This window comes from Bos mutus, chromosome 2 (genome assembly GCF_027580195.1).
Source record: "Bos mutus isolate GX-2022 chromosome 2, NWIPB_WYAK_1.1, whole genome shotgun sequence".
Taxonomy (NCBI): Eukaryota; Metazoa; Chordata; class Mammalia; order Artiodactyla; family Bovidae; genus Bos; species Bos mutus.
In genome coordinates, this window is record NC_091618.1 from 45,140,249 (window position 1) to 45,161,877 (window position 21,629).

The window sequence follows — 21,629 nt, forward strand, 5'->3', positions numbered from 1 at the left end:
AAGTTTTTCCTCTCCTACACAGGTCTCTCCCAGGTGGCTCAGTGGTAAAGAGTCTGCCTGCCAATGCAGAAGTCATAGGAGATGTGGGTTCGATCCCTGGGTTGGGAAGATCCCCTGGAGGAGGAAATGGCAACCCACTCCAGTATTCCTGCCTAGAGAATCCCTTGGATAGAGGAGCCTGGCGGGCCCCAGTCCATGGGGTGGCAAAGAGTTGGATACACTGATTGCACACACTAACAGTACTTTCAGATTTTAACAACCAGTAGAGTTACCAGACTGTGATGGTGCAGGAGTGGCCGAGAGGAGCTACCCCACATCTGAGGTCAGGGGCGGCAGCCGAGAGGGCTACCCCACATCCAAGGAGCGGCGGCTGCGAGGGTGCAGGAGGGCTGAGAGGAGCTACTCCACGTTCAAGGTCAGGAGGGGCGACTCATCCAAGGTAAGGAGCAGTGGCTGCGCTTTGCTGGAGCAGCTGTGAAGAGATACCCCATGTATCTCTCAAGGTAAGAGAAACCCAAGTAAGACGGTATGTGTTGCAAGAGGGCATCAGAGGGCAGGCACACTGAAACCATAATCACATAAAACTAGTCAATCTGATCACATGGACCACAGCCTTGTCTAACTCAATGAAATTAAGCCATGCCATGTGGGGCCACCCAAGACGGACGGGTCATGGTGGAGAGGTCTGACAGAATGTGGTCCACTGGAGAAGGGAATGGCAAACCACTTCAGTATTCTTGCCTTGAGAACCCCATGAACAGTATGAAAAGGCAAAATGATAGGATACTGAAAGGGGAACTCCCCAGGTTGGTAAGTGCCCAATATGCTACTGGAGATCAGTGGAGAAATAACTCCAGAAAGAATGAAGGGAAGGAGCCAAAGCAAAAACAATACCCAGTTGTGGATGTGACTGGTGATGGAAGCAAGGTCCAATGCTGTAAAGAGCAATATTGCATAGGAACCTGGAATGTTAGGTCCATGAATCAAGGCAAATTGGAAGTGGTCAAACAAGAGATGGCAAGAGTGAATGTCGACATTCTAGGGATCAGCGAACTAAAATGGACTGGAATGGGTGAATTTAACTCAGATGACCATTATATCTACTACTGTGGGCAGGAATCCCTTAGAAGAAATGGAGTAGCCATCATGGTCAACAAAAGAGTCTGAAATGCAGTACTTGGATGCAATCTCAAAAACAACAGAATGATATCTGTTTGTTTCCAAGGCAAACCATTCAATATCACGGTAATCCAAGTCTATGCCCCGACCAGTAATGCTGAAGAAGCTGATGTTGAACGGTTTTATGAAGACCTACAAGGCCTTTTAGAACTAACACCCAAAAAAGATGTCCTTTTCATTATAGGGGTTGCTGCTGCTGCTAAGTTGCTTCAGCCGTGTCCAACTCTGTGCGACCCCATAGAGGGCAGCCTACCAGGCTCCCCCATCCCTGGGATTCTCCAGGCAAGAACACTGGAGTGGGTTGCCATTTCCTTCTCCAGTGCATGAAAGTGAAAAGTGAAAGTGAAGTCGCTCAGTCGTGTCCGACTCAGCGACCCCATGGACTGCAGCATACCAGGCTCCTCTGTCCATGGGATTTTCCAAGCAAAAGTACTGGAGTGGGTCGCCATTGGGGACTGGAATGCAAAATCAAGAAGTCAATAAACACCCGGAGTAACATGCAAATTTGGCCTTGGAGTATGGAATGAAGTAGGGCAAAGGCTAAAAGAGTTTTGCCAAGAGAACGCACTGGTCATTGCAAACACCCTCTTCCAACAACACAAGAGAAGACTCTACACATGGACATCACCAGATGGTCAACACCGAAATCAGACTGATTATATTCTTTGCAGCCAAAGATGGAGAAGCTCTATACAGTCAGCAAAAACAAGACCAGGAGCTGACTGTGGCTCAGATCATGAACACCTTATTGCCAAATTCAGACTTAAATTGAAGAAAGTAGGGAAAACCACTAGACCATTCAGGTATGACCTAAATCAAATCCCTCATGACTACACAGTGGAAGTGAGAAATAGATTTAAGGGACTAGATCTGATAGACAGAGTGCCTGATGAACTGTGGACGGAGGTTCATGACTTTGTATAGGAGACAGGGATCAAGACCATCCCCAAAGAAAAGAAATGCAAAAAAGCAAAATGGCTGTCTGAGGAGGCCTTACAAATAGCTGTGAAAAGAAGAGAAGTGAAAAGCAAAGGAGAAAAGGAAAGATATCAGCATCTGAATGCAGAGTTCCAAATAATAGCAAGGAGAGATAAGAAAGCCTTCTTCAGCTATCAATACAAAGAAATAGAGGAAAACAACAGAATTGGAAAGACTAGAGATCTCTTCAAGAAAATTAGAGATACCCAGGGAACATTTCATGCAAAGATGGGCTTGATAAAGGACAGAAATGGTATGGACCTAACAGAAGCAGAAGATATTAAGAAGAGATGGCAAGAATACACAGAAGAACTGTACAAAAAAGATCCTCACAGCCCAGATAATCACAATGATGTGATCACTGACCTAGAGCCAGACATCCTGGAATGTGAAGTCAAGTGGGCCTTAGAAAGCATCACTATAAACAAAGCTAGTGGAGGTGATGGAATTCCAGTTGAGCTATTTCAAATCCTGAAAGATGATGCTGTTAAAGTGCTGCACTCAATATGCCAGCACATTTGGAAAACTCAGCAGTGGCCACAGGACTGGAAAAGGTCAGTTTTCATTCTAATCCCAAAGAAAGGCAATGCCAAAGAATGCTCAAACTACCAGAGAATTGTACTCATCTCACACGCTAGTAAAGTAATGCTCAAAATTCTCCAAGCCAGGTTTCAGCAATACGTGAACTGTGAACTTCCTGATGTTCAAGCTGGTTTTAGAAAAGGCAGAGGAACCAGAGATTGCCAACATCCACTGGATCATCAAAAAAGCAAGGGAGTTCCAGAAAAACATCTATTTCTGCTTTACTGACTATACCAAAGCCTTTGACTGTGTGGATCACAATAAACTGTGGACAATTCTTGAAGAGATGGGAATACCAGACCACATGACTTGTCTCTTGAGAAACCTATATGCAGGTCAGGAAGCAACAGTTAGAACTGGACATGAAACAACAGACTGGTTCCAAATAGGAAAAGGAGTTCGTCAAGGCTGTGTATTTTGTATATTGTCACCCTGCTTATTTAACTTATATGCAGAGTACATCATGAGAAACGCTGGGCTGGAAGAAGCACAAGCTGGAATCAAGATTGCCAGGAGAAATATCAATAACCTCAGATATGCAGATGACACCACCCTTATGGCAGAAAGTGAAGAGGAACTAAAAAGCCTCTTCATCAAAGTGAAAGAGGAGAGTGAAAAAGTTGGCTTAAAGCTCAACATTCAGAAAATGAAGATCATGGCATCTGGTCCCATCACTTCATGGGAAATAGATGGGGAAACAGTGAAAACAGTGTCAGACTTTATTTTTCTGGGCTCCAAAATCACTGCAGATGGTGATTGCAGCCATGAAATTAAAAGACACTCCTTAGAAGGAAAGTTATGACCAACCTGCTGCTGCTGCTGCTAAGTCACTTCAGTCATGTCTGACTCTGTGCGACCCCGTAGACGATGGCAGCCCACCAGGCTCCTCTGTCCCTGGGATTCTCCAGGCAAGAACACTGGAGTTGGTTGCCATTTCCTTCTCCAGTGCATGAAAGTGAAAAGTGAAAGTGAAGTCGCTCAGTCGTGTCCGACTCTTAGTGACCCCATGGACTGCAGCCTACCAGGCTTCTCCATCCATGGGATTTTCCAGGCAAGAGTACTGGAGTGGGGTGCCATTGCCTTCTCCATGACCAACCTAGATAGTATATTCAAAAGCAGAGACGTTACTTTGCCAACAAAGGTCCATCTAGTCAAGGCTATGGTTTTTCCAGTGATCATGTATGGATGTGAGAGTTGGACCGTGAAGAAAGCTGAGTGCTGAAGAATTGATGCTTTTGAACTGTGGTGTTGAAGAAGACTCTTGAGAGTCCCTTGGACTGCAAGGAGATCCAACCAGTCCATCCTACAGGAGATCAGTCCTGGGTGTTCTTTGGAAGGAATGATGCTGAAGCTGAAACTCCAGTACTTTGGCCACCTCATGCAAAGAGTTGACTCATTGGAAAAGACCCTGATGCTGGGAGGGATTGGGGGCAGGAAGAGAAGGAGACGACAGAGGATGAGATGGCTGGATGGCATCACTGACTCGATGGACGTGAGTCTGAGTGAACTCTGGGAGTTGGTGATGGACAGGGAGGCCTGGCGTGCTGCGATTCATGGTGTCGCAAAGAATGCGACACCTGTAAACAACAGATGATGTTATTTTACATACTAAAACTTCGTATCAATAGTATTGTATCACTTATGCAACATGCTTTATTTTGCTTATCATTTTGTCTTTGAGATTGTTCTTGTTGTTTAGTCACTCAGTCATGTTCTACTGTTTTATGATCCTATGGACTGTAGCCTGCCAGGCTCCTCTGTCCATGGGATTTCCCAGGCAAGAATACTGGAGTGGTTGCCGTGCCCTCCTCCAGGGGATCTTCCCAACCCAGTGATTGAAGCCGTGTCTTCTGCCTGGCAGGTGGATTCTTTACTTCTGAGCTACCTGAGAAGTCCATGTTTTTGAGATTAATCCCTGTTAATGCGCACAGTTTCCATTCATTCATTTTAAGCTGCTGTACCTTATTCCATTGTATACGTGCATGCTAAGTCACTTCAGTTGTGTCTGATTCTGTGTGACCTTGTAGACTCTAGCCCACCAGGCTCCTCTGTCCATGGGATTCTCCAGGCAAGATTACTGGAGTGGTTGCCATGTTCTTCTCCAGGGGATTTTCCCAACCCAGGGGATTGAACCAGTGTCTCTTATGCCTCCTGCATTGGTAGGTGGGTTCTTTATCATTAGCGTCACCTTCGAAGCCCCATTCCATTGTACGGTGTTACTTGCTCAGTTGTGTCCAACTCTGTGACCCCAGGCTCCTCTGTCCATGGAATTTTCCAGGCAAGAATACTGGTGTGGGTTGCCATTCCCAGGGGATCTTTCTGACCCAGGGATAGAAGCTCAGTCTCCTGCATTGCAGGCAGATTCTTTACTGTCCGAGCCACAAAGAAGCCCATTCCATTGTATAAACCTACCACAATTTATTTATCCATTTTGCTGTTGATGGCTGTTTTATTTCCAGGTTTTTGTTTTTTGTGTGTGTGATTACAAACAATGCTGCAAGGTACCCTCTTGAGTAACTGTTTATATGTGAGTTTCTCTAAGGTATATCTAGGAATGGACTTGTTGGGTTGCAGAGTACATGCATCTTCAATTTATTCAGTTCAGTTCAGTCTCTCAGTTGTGTCCGACTCTTTGTGACCCCATGGACTGAAGCACACCAGGCTTCCCTGTCCATCACCCAACTCCTGGAGCTTGCTCGAACTCATGTCCATCGAGTTGGTGATGCCATCCAACCATCTCATCCTCTGTCCATCCATTCAATTTATTGGGTATTATTGGGTATTTCCAAATTGCTCTGAGTTTCTAAAACTCCATACCTTTATTAATAATGTTTAGAGACTTAAAATTTTTTTGCTCATCTGATTTATATGAAATGATATCTCTTTGTTTTAATTTGAATTTTCATGATTAGCAAGTTTGACTAATAAATAAATGGTTATTTATTTAGGTTCCCCCCCCTTAAAAAAACAATAAACTAAAAAACCACAACAACCCATTTTTCATTTGGGTTCATTGTCTTTTTCATTCTTTATTAGTAGCAGTTTTTGGTGCATTTGGGGTACTAATACTTTGTTGGCTAAATGCACTAAAGATATTGTCTTCTATGTTTGCTTTTTTAACTATAACATGTCAAAAACTTTAATTCTAATATAATTGGGTTTGTCAATAATTTTCTTTTTGGTTTGTATTTTGGATCATGTGTAAGAAAATTTTCCCTTCTTGAATTCATAAAGATATTCTTATATATTTTCTTCTAAAGGCTTAAGAATTTTGCTTTTCACACTTAGATCCTGAATATATCTGATACTTTGTGAAGTAAGGATTAAAAATTGGATAATCAGTTATCTCAAAATTATATAGTGAATAATAGTTTGTGCTTTCCCCACTGTTTTATAATACTTTTCCACATATCATTTCTATATATGGGTGCATTTATTTCTAGATTCTTTACTCTGTCTCTCCCTAAGTCAACATCATCAACCTTAAAGTAATTTTTGATATTTGACTGGGCAAACTCTTCCTCTTTGCTTTTCTTCAAAATTGTATTGGCTATTTTTGGCCATTCTTTATGAATTTTGGGATCAACTTCCACCAAAAACCCTATTGGGGATTTTTAAAAATGGAGTTTCATTGAATTAATAGATACATTTAGGGAGAACTGTCACCTTCAAATCTATGAATATTATATGTAGCATTATATAGAATGTTATGTTTATTCAGACCTATTTTTAGTTAATTTAATAAAATTTATAATTTCTTCATGAAAGTCTAATACTTTTTTTTAGATTTATTGATTTATTGCTAGGATATATATGTGTATTCTATTTACATAGGATATATACAATATTTTATATTATAATAATTATTATCAGATCAGATCAGTTGCTCAGTCGTGTCCAACTCTTTGCGACCCCATGAATCACAGCACGCCAGGCCTCCCTGTCCATCACCAACTCCCGGAGTTCACTGAGACTCATGTCCATCGAGTCAGTGATGCCATCCAACCATCTCATCCTCTGTTGTCCCCTTCTCCTCCTGCCCCCAATCCCTCCCAGCATCAGAGTCTTTTCCAATCAGTCAACTCTTCGCATGAGGTGGCCAAAGTACTGGAGTTTCAGCTTTAGCATCATTCCTTCCAAAGAAATCCCAGGGCTGATCTCCTTCAGAATGGACTGGTTGGATCTCCTTGCAGTCCAAGGGACTCTCAAGAGTCTTCTCCAACACCACAGTTCAAAAGCATCAATTCTTCGGCGCTCAGCCTTCTTCACAGTCCAACTCTCACATCCATACATGACCACTTTATTATATATGTATATTAATATAAAATACATAAATACTATATATGTCCTAAAATTACATTTATCCTGCCTTCTAAGCAACACCATTAGACAACTAAACAGTAGAAGGAAAAAAAATTCTGGTAGGAGTTTCCCAAGTAATAAATGAAGTGAGTATGATAGGATTTCTATATTACCACTTCATAACCTCTAATGAATTAATGGCTCCACAGCTGCTAGCATCATGAAGAGGCCAGTAAACACCATGCCTCCCAAGGCGAGAACAAGAACACAATGCCCCCCTCCGTACAGTCGTCTTGTCAAATGGAAAAACCAAACTTGCCTCTGATCAAGTCTCTAGAGCTAAGTACTAATTTAAAGAAAATACAGAAGACAGAGAAACATGGAAAACTATACCATGAGAATACAATCAGCAAAATCTAGATTGTGGGAAACTCTACAGGGCAAGTGATGCAATTTCCTAAAAATAAACTAAATGAGGGAGGGAAAAAAATAAATGAGGAAAACCTATAAAGCCATATGTCAACCAAAAAAAGTCATATTAACCAACCACAAACAAAATAAAAAACAATTATGATAATTTTGAGACAATTAGGATGTTGAAAAAATGGATTGGATATCCAATTATATTAAAGAATAGTTCTAATTTGTAGATACAACAGTGGTAGTATGGTTATGTCAAAAGAGTCTTTTCTTGTCTTTTAGAGATATGTACTCACGTATATATGAGTAAAATGGTATGAGCCTGGAACTGGTTTCAGATACTATGGAAGGGAAGAAGGGATTGGGAATATGGGTGAACAGTATTGGCCAGGAGATGGCTACATGAGACTCACTGTCCTATCCATCTTTGTGCATGTTTGAGGTTTTCTATAATAAGAATTATTTTAAATTTGCATTATAAATTGTACTTTATTTTGCAAACACTAATTTTTTCCACAATCGATTTTTGTATATTGATCTATACTCAGGGAAAGATTGAGAGCAGGAGGAGAAGGGGGTGACAGAGGATGAGATGATTGGATGGCATCATCGACTCAGTGGACATAAGTTTGAGCAAACTCAGAGAGATATTGAAGGGCAGGGAGGCTTGGTGTGCTGCAGGCTATGGGGCCACAAGGAGTCAGACACAACTTAAGACTGAATGACTATGTTTAGTAATCTTGCTGAATTTTGTTTGTCTTTTAATAGCTTGTCTTTAGATGCCTTCAGATTTTCTACCTGCTGCTAAGTGGCTTCAGTCATGTCCGATTCTGTGCGACCCCATAGACGGCAGCCCACCAGGCTCCCCCGTTCCTGGGATTCTCCAGGCAAGAACACTGGAGTGGGTTGCCATTTCCTTCTCAATGCATGAAAGTGAAAAGTGAAAGTGAAGTCGCTCAGTCGTGTCCGACTCTTAGTGACCCCATGGACTGCAGCCTACCAGACTCCTCCGTCCATGGGATTTTCCAGGCAAGAGTACTGGAGTGGGGTGCCATTGCCTTCTCCAATTTTTTACCTAAGTAGTACTATTGTCTGAGAATAATGGCAGGGTCATTTCCTCCTTTGTGTCCTCTTCTGTTTCGTTTATTTTGCTTTCTCTACTGTACTGGAACGATGGTGAAAGAGAAGCAGTGATAGAGGGTCCTTATCCTAGTCTTGCCTCTAATGAGGCTGCTTCAGAAGTTCTACCATTCAAGTGTGATGTAAACTACTCTTTAACAAAATCAGGTATTCCTCTTTCATTCCTAGTTTGATCATTTTAAGTCATGAATGGGTGAATTTTATAAATTGATTTTTCCTTTTGCATCTACTGAGATGATCCTAAGTACGGACACAGGTTTTTGAGTGTTAGACCATTTTTAGTTCCTGGGGTAAACTGAATTCAGTTGTGGTACGTTTGGATACACATATACGAGTGAGACTGGTCTATAGATTTTCTTTCTTATGCTGTTCTTGTCTCTAGTTTCAACTTCTTTTTGGTTTTGATGAATTTGGGTGTCAAGTTAGAAATAAGCTTTACTTCCTGGGAGGTGAAGAGGATTTTCAGGATCAAGGGGCAACAGCTGTATTCTGGGATTCTGGGGGGTTTCCATCCTGGGCTGCGTGGAGTGAGCCAGAAACGGTCTTAAGGATGCATCACTTCCCACTATAGAGGAGAACTTTGAAATCCTTTCCAGAAGGAAAAATAAAGGAGTGATACTGTGTGTAGGTCATCTAGGCTGCTAAGAGCTAGCAGACTACGCTGAACCCAGTGCCAGGGCTCCAGACAGCAGAGCCTGGCAGTGTACGGAGACTGCAGACCAAGGCAGAGCAGTTCTGGAAGTGAGGAGCTGAGACCCACATTGCGAGGCGGCCCTTTGCAGTGGGAAGCACCTTCAGGCTATGGATGCTGGTGCAGGAGCAGTGCCTCCCCTCCTGGGCACGTCCTTCTGGTCTCCCTATTTTATCCCCAGCTTTAAGAGAAACTTTGCATCAGTGGCTGCTTCACTTCTTGGCATAGATTAGGTAGTCATTATTCTTGTTCCTTTCGGAGCTGTTTATTCCTGGTGTTGGGAACTGCTCCTGAGGAAACGCCTTCAAAACCAAAGTAAATTGATCTAAACTAAATGAAACACCTAGGAACACTGAGTTGAGGCAGACTCGGGTTACCTCGGTTTTCATTATTAGCCACGGTTTTGCATGATTCTCTTGGCTTTTAGACCTCAAGTTCCTTTACCTACAGTAGAGATTCTAAATAATCTCCAAGTTTCATGCTGGCTTAAAAAAAAAAATGGTGCCATAATTTTGTGGTGTTTCTCCGACCTTGTAATTATTTCCTAATCAGAAACACATGGATGGCTTTTCCTGCTTTTAAGAGCCAGGGGCTTGGAGTATAGAAACCTGGGTTCATGGCTCAGCTCCTTCACTTAGGGCTGTGTGACCATGGGTTAGTTACCTAATCTCTCAGCCTCATTTGTCTCCTCTGGGAAACAGGGATAAAGCACCTTATCTTATATGGTTATGGTGAGGATAAAATGAGATAAAAGTACCAAAAGAAAAAAAAAAAAGCACCTTGTAAAGTGATCTGCTTCAGAGTAAGTGTCAAACACTCCTTCCCTTTTCTCTACCCAAGTGACGATGTCCCGAAAGCTAGCCAAAAGATAAAGTATAAATGGCAAAGTTTATACTGTTTGGCTGGCACTTCAGGGTGTTGCCCATTTGCCTGCATCCCACCTTCTTCCTAGAGTCTGAGTCGGCCTGTTGGGCAGATTTTGAGACTGTCTGGCTCTGAGGGTGTTCACCCAGGCCTGGGATCCACAGGAGGTCCTGGCAGGGAAAGGCATCACACACCACCGCTGGGAGAAGAAAAACCGACACAGGAGGCCCGGAGCACAGACCCTCAGAGGGTAGCCGAGCCTGCAGTCCCAGCCTCGCTGCAAGGAGGTCAGGAACGACAGGTGGGGAAGGCCTGGTGCTGGCCGCGCTGCAGGGTCCGGGAGCCGCCGGTGGGCGGTGGGGCGGGGACCAGAGAAGCCGCCACCCGCTGGGAGGCAGAGACAGCCGCTGCTGGGCCCTTCTGTCCTCTCTACCCTCTCTCCGATTTGCCACACGTTTTTTTTTTCTTGGAAAACCTGCCTGAAGATTCTCTTCATTTCGATTTCTCCTGGGTGTGTGTGAAGCATTTCTTCTCCGTTTCCCCTTGACCTTTCTGCTTTCTCCCCTTCTACCTGCCAGCACTCCAGGGTCTGCAAACGTTCCCTTTGGTAACTGTTAACAACCAGGAGAATGGATCTCTACAGATGGAGTCTGCAGCCTTGCCTCTGCCCAGTTCTGTGAGCAAGGACATATTCCTTAACTTCGCTGTGCCTCAGTTTTCCCATCTGGCAAAATGAAAATAATAAGAGCTCCTTCTTTACAGGATTGTTATAACAATTAAATGAAGCAATTTGCAGAGAATGCTTAGTCTGATGCCTGGCACACAGTGAGGGTGAACTGCTGCCCCTGTCTCACTGGCTTCATTGCAAATGGGTGAATGCACTCTGGGTTCAGTAAACTCCTTCCAGCATGTCTGACATCACCTCCTCCAGGCAGCCCTCCCTGACTTTTCCCCGTCTCTCCCATGTTGGTCTGCACCAGCTCTCTTGGAGTGCTAAATACATTGAAGACACAGATGGTTTGAACCATGCCTGTACCTGTCTGGCTCCTCTATCAGAGTGGGTGTTCCATAAAGAGTGTGTCTTATCCAGTCATGGAGGGCCTGGCAATTAGCAAGGGATCAGCAAATGGTTGCTAAGTAAATGAAGGAAATCCCCATTTGTGTAGTGAGTGCTGAAAACTCAAGAAGGCCGGAATCTGGGATCTGAACCCTGGAGCTTCTCGGTGGTAACACTGAGACTTCTGCTCTTCGCCTTAACAGAAACAATCCCAAGATCACCGAGTCACAGGAAATGAGCAGTAGAGACTGAAAGGTCAGCCTTCTTATTTCCTGATGCCAGAGAAAGTCAAAGCCTAGAAGCCAGCAGGTTCTTGGCTGCCTCATGCTGGTATAGGAGGACTGTGGTGAAGCCAGTATTCTCATTCTTGACCTGCTGGGCTCTCACTCACTGGCTGCTGTGGCTGAGCCTGGGCTCCTTGTGTGGCACGGGAGCTGCTGGTCTTCCAGACTCTCTCGGTCAGGGCCCACCCAAGGTTGACTGGGCGGCAGAGCTTTATGTGTTGAATGGCGGTTGGCTTTCCCTGGGAGTGGGTGTGGTGGAAAGAGCTTGGGAGAGAGGTCCAGCCCCAGTCCTGGCTTTCTGCTTATCACTTATCACCAACCCTGGTGACTCACAGATGCAGAGAGAGTGAGGGTGGGACATGGACCCTGAGAGATTATCCAGGCCCCCTCCTTGGTTTAAGGGAAAGGAATCTATGGCCCAGAGAAGTGATGTTCTCTAGGCTCTGGGGCCTAATCAAAGACAGAACTGGTAACTGAATCCATATCTTTCAAATCTGAAACTCAGTCTCCTCAATGAGGCTATTCCAGGGTTTCTGAAATAATAATGGACACACGAAGCACTTGAAGATCCTGTTAAGGCACAGGTAGGCCTGGGAGGAGACCCCAGATTCTGCCCAGATTTCTAACAAGTCCCAGGTGGATTTTAATCCTAAAGGAAATCAACCCTGAATATTCATTGAAAGGAATGAAGTTCCAATAATTTGGCCACCTGATTCGGAGATCCGACTCATTAGAAAAGACCCTGATGCTGGGAAAGATTGAAGGTAGGAGGAGAAGGGGATGACAGAGGATGAGATGATTGGATGGCATCACTGACTCAATGGACATGAATTTGAGCAAACTCCGGGAGATGGTGAAGGACAGGGAAGCCTGGCAGTGCTGCAGTCCATGGGGTCACAAAGAGTCAGACAGGACTGAGCAACTGAACAACAGCAAGGTCTGGGAGGAGACCCCAAATTCTGCCCAGATTTCAAACAAGTCCCAGGTTCTAGCTAGAAAGGGTCTAGGCCAGTGATTCTCACAAAAACCAGGGCTAGACAGGCCAGCTCTGCTATGATGTAACTATTTAATGTACTAGCCATTAGTTAGACCAGACTGTTGGGTTAATGAAGGCATGCCAGCTATAGGGCCCTTCACACAGAAGCCAGCGGGGCCAGGCCCTCCTCACCGGCTCGTCCTTATTGGTCACCCCTATTGGCTGCTTCTGTGTCTTCTGTGCGGATGCAGTGCGGATGCAGGTCCTGACTGGTGGCTGTGGGTATGTAAGTGCAGTCCTTCTGGAGGACTTGGACCTTGCTAACCCCTACAGGCACTGTTTCTTCACAGCAAGTATGCCAAGCCCAAAGTTGAGTCTTCCCTATAAGCTCTTAAGGGTAGGAGCCTTGGTTTGTCTTCTTTGAATCTCCTGAATGCTCAGGTACTCATTCCTCCATTTACTGGACTGATTCATCTATGGAACATCTGCTAGGTCTGGCTAAATAATGCACATCCTTGCCTTCAAGAAATATACCTAGCATGTGGGCTCTAATGTGGTACTTAGTGGTTGCTCAATATGTATGTCGGAGAAGGAAATGGCAACCCACTCCAGTATTCTTGCCTGGAGAATCCCAGGGACAGAGGAGCCTGGTGGGCTGCCGTCTATGGGGTCGCACAGAGTCGGACACAACTGAAGCGACTTAGCAGCAGCAGCAGCACCAATAAGTATGTGTGAAATTGGATTAGACTTCAGTGCTCTGGAGGAGGTGGCAGCGTCATCAAATGATAGAGAGGGCGAAGGAGAGCAGCTGGTGTTGGCCGCTCCCTAATAAGGGGCTCATTTTCAAAGAAGGGGTCTGGCTCCTTCGGCAGTTCCTACTGGGGTTGGTGGAAATGAGAGCACTGAAGCCTCACTGAAGTCTCTGCACTTTTGAAAGGTATCAGGCAAATTCTCAAATGCATCGTAATTTTTAGCTTTCCCTTTGACGCTGTAAAGACCAATGGGAAACAGGGATACACAAGCTCCTCTTCTCAGGCCAGTCACAGAGCGGATGGCTAAAACATGTATGGTGTCTGCAGCAGAGAGAGAAATGGAACTTCCCTGGTGGTCCAGGGACTGGGACTCTGAGATTCTAAAGCAGGGGGCATGGGTTCGATCCCTGGTCGGGGAATTTGGATTCCACATGCTGTATGGCATGGCCAAAAAAAAGGAAGAGAGAAATGGCCCACCATGGTGACTCTGAGTCCATGAGGTAGGAAGTGGTAGCATCTGCCAGACAGAGCCATCTACCCAGCTTGGCAGAGATGCTGCTGCTGCTGAGGCTGCTAAGTCACTTCAGTCGTGTCTGACTCTGATGCTAAGTCCCACCTAATGTCCATTCTGCCCTGTGTTTGGGTGGCAGACCCCCTCACATTTTAGCTTGACACATGAACACATAGCAAGACATTTCATTCCCCAACCTCACTTGTAGCCAGGGAAGCCAACGGGATATGAGCAGAGGTGGAAGAGGTGCAATTCCTGAATTAGGCTCTTACAAGGCAGCTGGGCCTTTCCCTCCCTTGTCCTGCAGGGTGAAGAGGAAGCTGAGCCAGCTCTGACCAGGCAGACAGGGGTGACAGCAAATGGAGTGCCAGAGAGACGATAAGAAAGAGCCTGGGTCCCTGGACAGCCCTGTGGAGTGGAGCTGTCCCACCCCCTGCCTGCCAGCTCAGACCCTTCCCTGAGAGAGAAATAAACCTTCCCTCTTGTTTGAAGTCACTTTCTTTTGGTCTTTGTTAGAACCAACATCCTAACTACTGCACGTCTGTCTCTTGCATGACAGAGCAATGATGCTCTGAGCCTTTTCTCCTGGTAGAATAGAAATGGTTGGTCTCTAAGGTTTTCTGCCAGATCTGCCTTTTGTCTCCCACCCTGTATTGTTTCAGGCTAGTCACTGGGGGCCCCCTACACTCATGCAGGGCTCCCCAGATCTTTCAAAGCTCCTGAGACTGTTTTAAGGTCTGCCACATTCCGAGGGGTTCTGTCACTACTGCAACATGACCTCATTCAGACTGGGTCTGCTACCTGGCCCTGGACCTCAGCAGAAGAAGGACTCTCAAGGAGGACTCAGTCAGTCCCTGAGAGCCAGTAACCCCACCCTGCCTCCCTGCAAATGAGATGGATTTGGAAAGTAAGTAAATCATTATGTTCCATCATGTTAAACCAAGAACAAGTCTTTCCTGATAGGGCTACTAAACCAAGCTATTTAAGAAGTAGACTGTATCTAACCTTCAGTGAGTACTCACTGTGTGCCGGGCGTTCTTGCAAGCACACTGTGTGTATTAACTCCTGTATGTCACAACCACCCCACAAGAGAAGTACTATAGTATCCCCGTTTTACAGATGAAAAGATACCCAGAGAAGTTTAGTGACTTACCCAAGGCTGCACAGTTAGTAAGAGGTGGAACCAGGATTTGAACCCAGGGACTCAGATTTGATAACTGGTGCTCTTTTTCTTTTGGCTGTACTGTGAGACTTGCAGGATCCTAGTTCCCTGACCAGGAATTAAACCCAGGCCCATGGCCCACAGTCCCAACCGCTGGACCACCAGGGAATTCCCAATAATAGATGCTCTTGATTATTGTGATGCTGCCTAAACAAAGCCCTCCAATGTTCATACTCCTATTATGTCCAAAAGAACAGATTAAACTGAGTCACTGTCAAATTCAGAGAGATAAATCCTCGAAGCGAGGCTCAAGATTGTGGTTCTCGAAGTGTGGTCCCTGGACCACTAGCCCCAGAATCACTGAGGAATTTAATAAAATTGTAAATGCTATGACCTCAGCCCAGATCTAGTGAGTCAGAAACTCTGGAGGCCCAGACATCTTTATTTTTACAAGCCTTCCACGTGGTTCTGAGGCACACTGAAGTTTGAGAGCAGTTGGCCTAAGAAATAAACAAGAATTGAAAGAAGAATGGAAATTTTGGACTTCCCTGGTTGTCCAGTGGATAAGAATCTTCCTGCCTGTGCAGGGGACACGGGTTCGATCCCTGGTCTGGGAAGATTCCACATGCAGAGGAGTGACTAAGCCCATGTGCCACAACCTCACAGCCCACGTGCTGCAATTACTGAAGCCTAGCAACTTAGCAGCAGCAGCAGAAGCAGAGCAATTACTGCTCTAGGGCCCAAGAGTCACAACTACTAAATCCCTGTGCTACAACTACTGAAGGTCTTGCTTTGCTACAAGAGAAGCCACCACAATGAGAATCCTGTGTACCTTAACTAGAGAAAGTCCACGCCAGGGATGAAGACCCAGTGCAGCCAAAAAGAAAAAAAAAGAATGGAAATTTTATCCCTTCCTCGGACTTCGGGGGTGAGAAAGAGAGGCAGAAAGAAAAGTTTCATATTTAAAATAAGAGCTGTTTCCCAAGCCCTCTCTGACTTGGGGGTTGCTGTTTTGAACTGTCTTGTGAAAACTTGCATGCTGTGTTCTCAGCAAGTCCAAGACTCAGGGTATTCTCACTGGATGTGGCCCTGGCTCATTGCTTATAGTTAATCTTGCAGCTCACTACTTAATTTAGAGGAGGAAAAAAATCCTGACAATTAGTTGTAAGACCCACGAGGGGAAAACTGATCCTTAAATAGTTAAAAAAAAATTCCTTGGCACTCCCTCCTTTTTTTCCCTTCAAAGATTTGAAATCCTTTTTGAACATTAGCATTTATCATTCGGGACAGGCAAATGCTTTCTTTAATTTTCTGTGGTGATATTTCACTGGGTAAAAGACTGTCTGAGTAACCTTTATGGAACTGAGCCGGGGCCTGTCCCTCCCAGGAAATCTGTTTTGACTGACTTGGTCATTGCTTAGATTTGGCCATGTTCTGCACTGCATAAAACCTCCACTGCACTTGGCCAAGACCTTGGAGCCTCATCAGTGTTCATAGTCTGGATATGCGATTTACGATATGGAAGATATGAAGACCAGAATACATTTCCCTGGTTATTGTTACTCAGCTTTTAAAACGGAGGTGGCAGGAGATGTAGGTCAGCAGAAACCTTGCTTAAAAGTTTGACTGAACACAGGGATCAGGCTACTGTAGTATTTTATTGTCTGATATTCAGAAGCAATGAAAAATTTAAAAATGAGTATAAAATTATAATGAATATTAAAATTAATTTTGGGAGGGGAGTGTCATTTGAAAAAAATAGCAAAAGATAGAAACTAGAAAAAGATCAAGTTAGGGTGCAACCCCCAAATCCATGACTTGCACTCTTATCTCCAGTAAGTTCTATGGTCTCTCTCACCCTATGAGGGTCCAGACAGGATAGGAAGAATCGTGCCATCATTTCACAGACTGGTAAAATGTGGCTGTGAAGAGGGTACAAGGTTATTCATTGAGATATCCAAGTTGAGATTCATATTCATTAAAGGGCTATGGTACATGAATTACTTAATTTATCCCTCATGCAAACTTATGAGGGCAGGGCAGTACTGTTTTTTTTTTTTTCCTGACAATTTTCCGGTCAAGCCATGCAGCATGTGGGATCTTAGTTCCCCGACCAGAGATCAAACCCGCGCCCCCTGCAGTGGGAGCTAGGAGTCTTAACCACTGGACCACCGGGGTAGTCCAAGGGCAGTCCTGTTTTCGTCTCTGAAAACAGGATACTGAGGTGGGGAGGTTAAGGAAGAGGTAGGTAGTCCATCTCCAGAGCCCAGGCTCTCCACTCATCTGTTCAGATCTGCTGCTGACCGGCTATCCAGAGAACCTTATGTGACTTAACAGAAAGGTGTCCCAGTAGAAGGACCAAGTAGGGAAAGGAGCCTCCCTTGGGTGGATGCACCCAGGGGTGGAGCGCCTGGGAACAGAGCAGAGGCGGGATTTCAGCCCTCTCTGGCGCCCCCTAGGGATTCCCTGGTGGCTCAGACGGTAAAGCGTCCACCTGCAATGCGGGAGACCTGGGTTCGATCCCTGAGTTGGGAAGATCCCCTGGAGAAGGAAATGGCAACCCACGCCAGTACTCTTGCCTAGAAAATTCCGTGGATGGAGGAGCCTGGTGGGCTACAGTCCATGGGGTCGCAAAGAGTCAGACACAACTGAGCAACTTCACTTTCACCTTCTGGCTCCCTCTGCTGGACGCTTTTATACAGCAATCCACAAACGCAATTCTGGCGGACCCTGCATCCACTCCTTGAGAATGCAAGTGTTTCTCACACAACTGTTTCCACTCCTGCAAGAAGCAATGAGGATAAAGTCCACTTCTGTGGACCTGGGCCTAGCTAACTGAAGCATCCTGTAGCAAGCCCAGGTGCTCCCCGCCAGGGAAGAGCTTCCAGTTCAAGGTATGAGAATATGAGGTATGCCCCAAAGCCTAGTTCTGGGCCTAATCTTTCCCAGAGTCATCATCATTATCAAATGCAGCATCGTTTTTGGAGGAAGTCACATTCAAACAGCTCTGGTCACCCAGAGCTGTGGGTGTCAGGGGCTGGGTCTCCAAAGATGCTGGTCTCCCTTTGTTGTAAGGTCGTCCCTCCAGACAGGGAATCTAAGGTCCCTCACCTGCATACCCAAGTGCTGGGGAAAGCAGGAGAAGCCAGAGACAGACATGCATATGGGGTCTTCTTGTAATGCCCCAAAGTCTCCACTGCCTTCCATCAATCTGCAGCCGCTGGCAGGAAATAAATCTCTCAAGTCCAAGGACATAAAAGCATGTCATTATCAGTTGGCTTGTGATGCATTAAGAGTGCATCAGAGTCTATACTCTGCCTTCCAACCCATGGCCTGACAGGAAATGGAACAGTCATTCCTCATTAACATCTTTGAACAATGCACAGATGCGCAATTCATCCCACAATTATTGTAATCAGATATGATAAAACCCAACCCAACTGTCTCTACCTTGAGCGTCTGGATGATTTTCTCTGAGTTCTCCACCTTCTTCATGATCATCCATCTCTTCTCTACTTGCCTGTTAGGTAACAACAACAAAAGATACATAAGACACAATAAATGCAAGCACTCCTAGGGTCCATGCCCTTTGCTACAAGGGAATCCAGTTTTCTTAGTGGTCTCTTCTCCTCCTTTGTCAGTTTATTTTGACTTAAGTGTCCAAGAAGGCTGCTGCCAGGGTGAATGGCCCTGAAGAGCCAGGTGGGCTTAGCAGTGACCTTGAGCACTGTCTTCATCCGTCATTCTGGGGAAGGCTTGTCTGCCTGTCCAAGCTGTGCTCCATGCCTGACATACTTGGGGAAAGAATGTCACTGGCAAAGACGGACTGACAGAAGGCAGCGAGGTGCCCGCAGGGACTTGGGGGGGCCACAGTGTGACCACTGCAGAGAGGGGGCAAAGTGGAAAGGTTGGGGACAAGTTAGACTCTCAGTACCTTGGTCTTTGCCTTGAAAACAGATGGAAGGTACTGAGGGATTGAAGTGAGGGAGCAAAAGGGTCAGGCTTGTGGGGTTTCCAGGATAACCATGGATTGGATTTCTTACCACATGAAACCCTTTCTTCTTTCTCTGAGTGATACAAGCTGCTTGCAATCCCACAACCCAGAAATCTCTATAATGATGGTCCTCAACACTGACTGCATCTTAGAATTATCTGTGGAACTTAAAAAAAAAAATTCCTAGGCAGTTGTTGTTGTTCAGTCTCCAAGTCATGTCTGACTCTGCAGCCCCATGGACTGCAACACACCAGGCTTCCCTGTCCCTTATCATCTCCCGGAGTTTGCCCAAATTCTTGTCTATTGAATTGGTGATGCCATCCAACCATCTCATCCTCTGCCACCCTCTTCTCCATTGCCTTTAATCTGTCCCAGCATCAGGGTCTTTTTCAATGAGTTGGCTCTTCCCAGCAGGTGGCCAAAGTATTGGGGTTTCAGCTTCAGCATCAGTCCTTCCAGTGAATATTCAGGACTCATTTCCTTTAGGATTGAAGATTCCTAGGCCCTAACCTCCAACGTTAAAATCAGACTTTCTGGAGCTGGAGCATCTTTAAGGCTTCTTGGGTGATTCCAATATGCAGCCAGGATTGATAACCATGGCTCTTCTCTAGAGGGCAGGAAGAGCAGTTCTTAAGTTGCCAAGGAAATGTGGCGGGTAGAGTCAGTGACTCAAATAAAGCCCCCAGTGTTCTATAAGGCCAGCTCTTGGCCTTTGTCACCTGAATCTGCGTGATACACAGCTTCACTTCAGCCATGGAGAAGGAATCTGAAGGCCCTAGAAGCCTCCCCCGGGACTCCAGTTCCTCAGCCTTTAGCTGACAGTCAGTCACTTTATCATCAAATACATAAGCTGCTTTGAGAAGAGACAATTATCTGCTGATTTGTTTTGACATTCTCTGCTTGCTTGGTGGCTTTTTACCCGGTGTGCTTCTCACCTGTTAGCTTAGTGTTTGTGGCTGCTAAGATATTCTGACTAAGAAAACCTACAGCAGGTAAGTAACTTTCCTTCTTTTGCATGTGTCCGTTTGGAGACAAAGCAGATTTGGCCTGATGCAGTTAAAAAAAAAAAAAAGAAAAATTCATCCCTGAGTAAATGGAAAGGTTTTTAAAAAGAAACGATTGCAGGAAAAACCTGCCTCAGTCTAGTAAACTGCTGTTAGAAGACTACAAAACAGATAAATTTTTAAAAATCCTGTTTATAAATCTTTTTAGTCTAACAGGAAATTGGATTAAAAGGGAAAAACAAGCTTCCTCTTTTGGAAGAATTTCAAAGCCCAGAAGAATAAACCTTCAGTCTTAATAGCAAGCAGCTATCAGCTTTCAGGAGCAAGAAATACTCTTCTCCTTTCACAGATGGAGAGATGCAGACAGAATTGGGGATTTGGAAAGAATTTTCTGATGAGTCCCTGTTAGAAACATAAATAGTTTTAATTTGAAATTCTGGGGGGTTCCCTGGTGGTCCAGTGGTTAGGACTTCCTGCTTCCACTGCCAAGAGTGTGGGCTCAATCCTTGGTCCGGGAACTAAGACCCCACAAGCCATGTGGTGTGGCCTTAAGAAAAAAAATTCTCCCTGTTGCTTAGAAAGGTGTCAAAAACCTATTATTTTTTACATACATGAACACACATGTGAAAAGACACATCTGAGGTCATTCGTTGCAGCATATTAGAAACAACTTACATGTCTCGTCAATTGGGGATGTATTAAGTAAATCATGGTAATTTACACGATGGAATACAATGCAACCATTAAAAAGGATCTCTTAATAAATTGAAGTAGAACTCCAAAATATATTAAGTAAAACAAAAAAGTAAGACCGTAAGCAATGTGTATAATACGTAACCTGCTAAGTCACTTCAGTACTGACTGACTCTTTTTGACCCTATGGATCAGGCTCCTTTGTCCATGGGATTCTCCTGACAAGAATACTGGAGTGGGTTGCCATTTCCTCCTCCAGTATAATATGTGAAAACATATATAAAATATGTCTCTACCCCAGGAAGGGTACAGAGAAAACCAGCCAATAGTGGCGTGGGATGGGGAGGGAGCCCAACTGGGAGACATACCCTTTTATAGTTAAATATTTTAAACCTCCTGAATATATTTTGAATTCAAGATTTGAACTGGAAAAACTAAAACTAAATAAAATGCTGTCGCTTTTAATGAGTTACAAAAGCAATGATTGAAACACGGCAATAATACTCAAGTGAGCCAAACAAACCAAAGGACAGAAAATTCAGATCCCAGCTCAGTTATTCTGGCCAGGTCATTCACTCTTCATCGGTTCATTCAGCTTACGACTATATATTGAGTGTCTGTTGTGCGCAAGGGACTGTGCTGGACGCCGGGGGCACCGAGCTGAAAAAATCTGTGAGAAGCTCAGTAACTTGTTTCTCAGTAGAGAAACAAGAAATCTCACCGTTGCCATGCAGTGTGATAAATGTAGTGATATGACAGGTTTCTGCAGGACCTCAGGGGAGGTGAAGCTAAATTAGGCTGGGGAGGTTTGTTTACCAGTGGACGTGGTGCTAAGTCCTGCGGGGAAGGGGAGGCGGGCAGTTCCCGCAGAGCAAGGAGGCTGTGCTGGCGCCAGGGATGTTCGGCATGGCTTCAGTGCCCAGACAGTGGGAATCAGACTCTGGCCAGCCAGATATTGCATATTGCAGTCTGGAGTTTTAAAAAATATTTTTTTGTTTGCTCTATTTTTCTATTTATAAAAGAAATACATTTTTTGATGC

The 21,629-nt window shown here is 44.9% G+C and overlaps 1 protein-coding gene across 4 annotated transcripts in view; it reads right to left on the reverse strand.

The window, feature by feature from the left end:
• KIAA2012 (KIAA2012 ortholog) overlaps positions 1-21,629 on the reverse strand; it is a 126,401-nt gene that overhangs the window by 25,221 nt on the left and 79,551 nt on the right. For all 4 annotated transcript variants that reach the window (XM_005904252.3, XM_070388099.1, XM_070388090.1 and 1 more), the window contains one exon: positions 18,349-18,418. In XM_005904252.3, the coding sequence (XP_005904314.2) occupies positions 18,349-18,418 (70 nt within the window). The remainder of the gene's footprint in view (positions 1-18,348; positions 18,419-21,629) is intronic.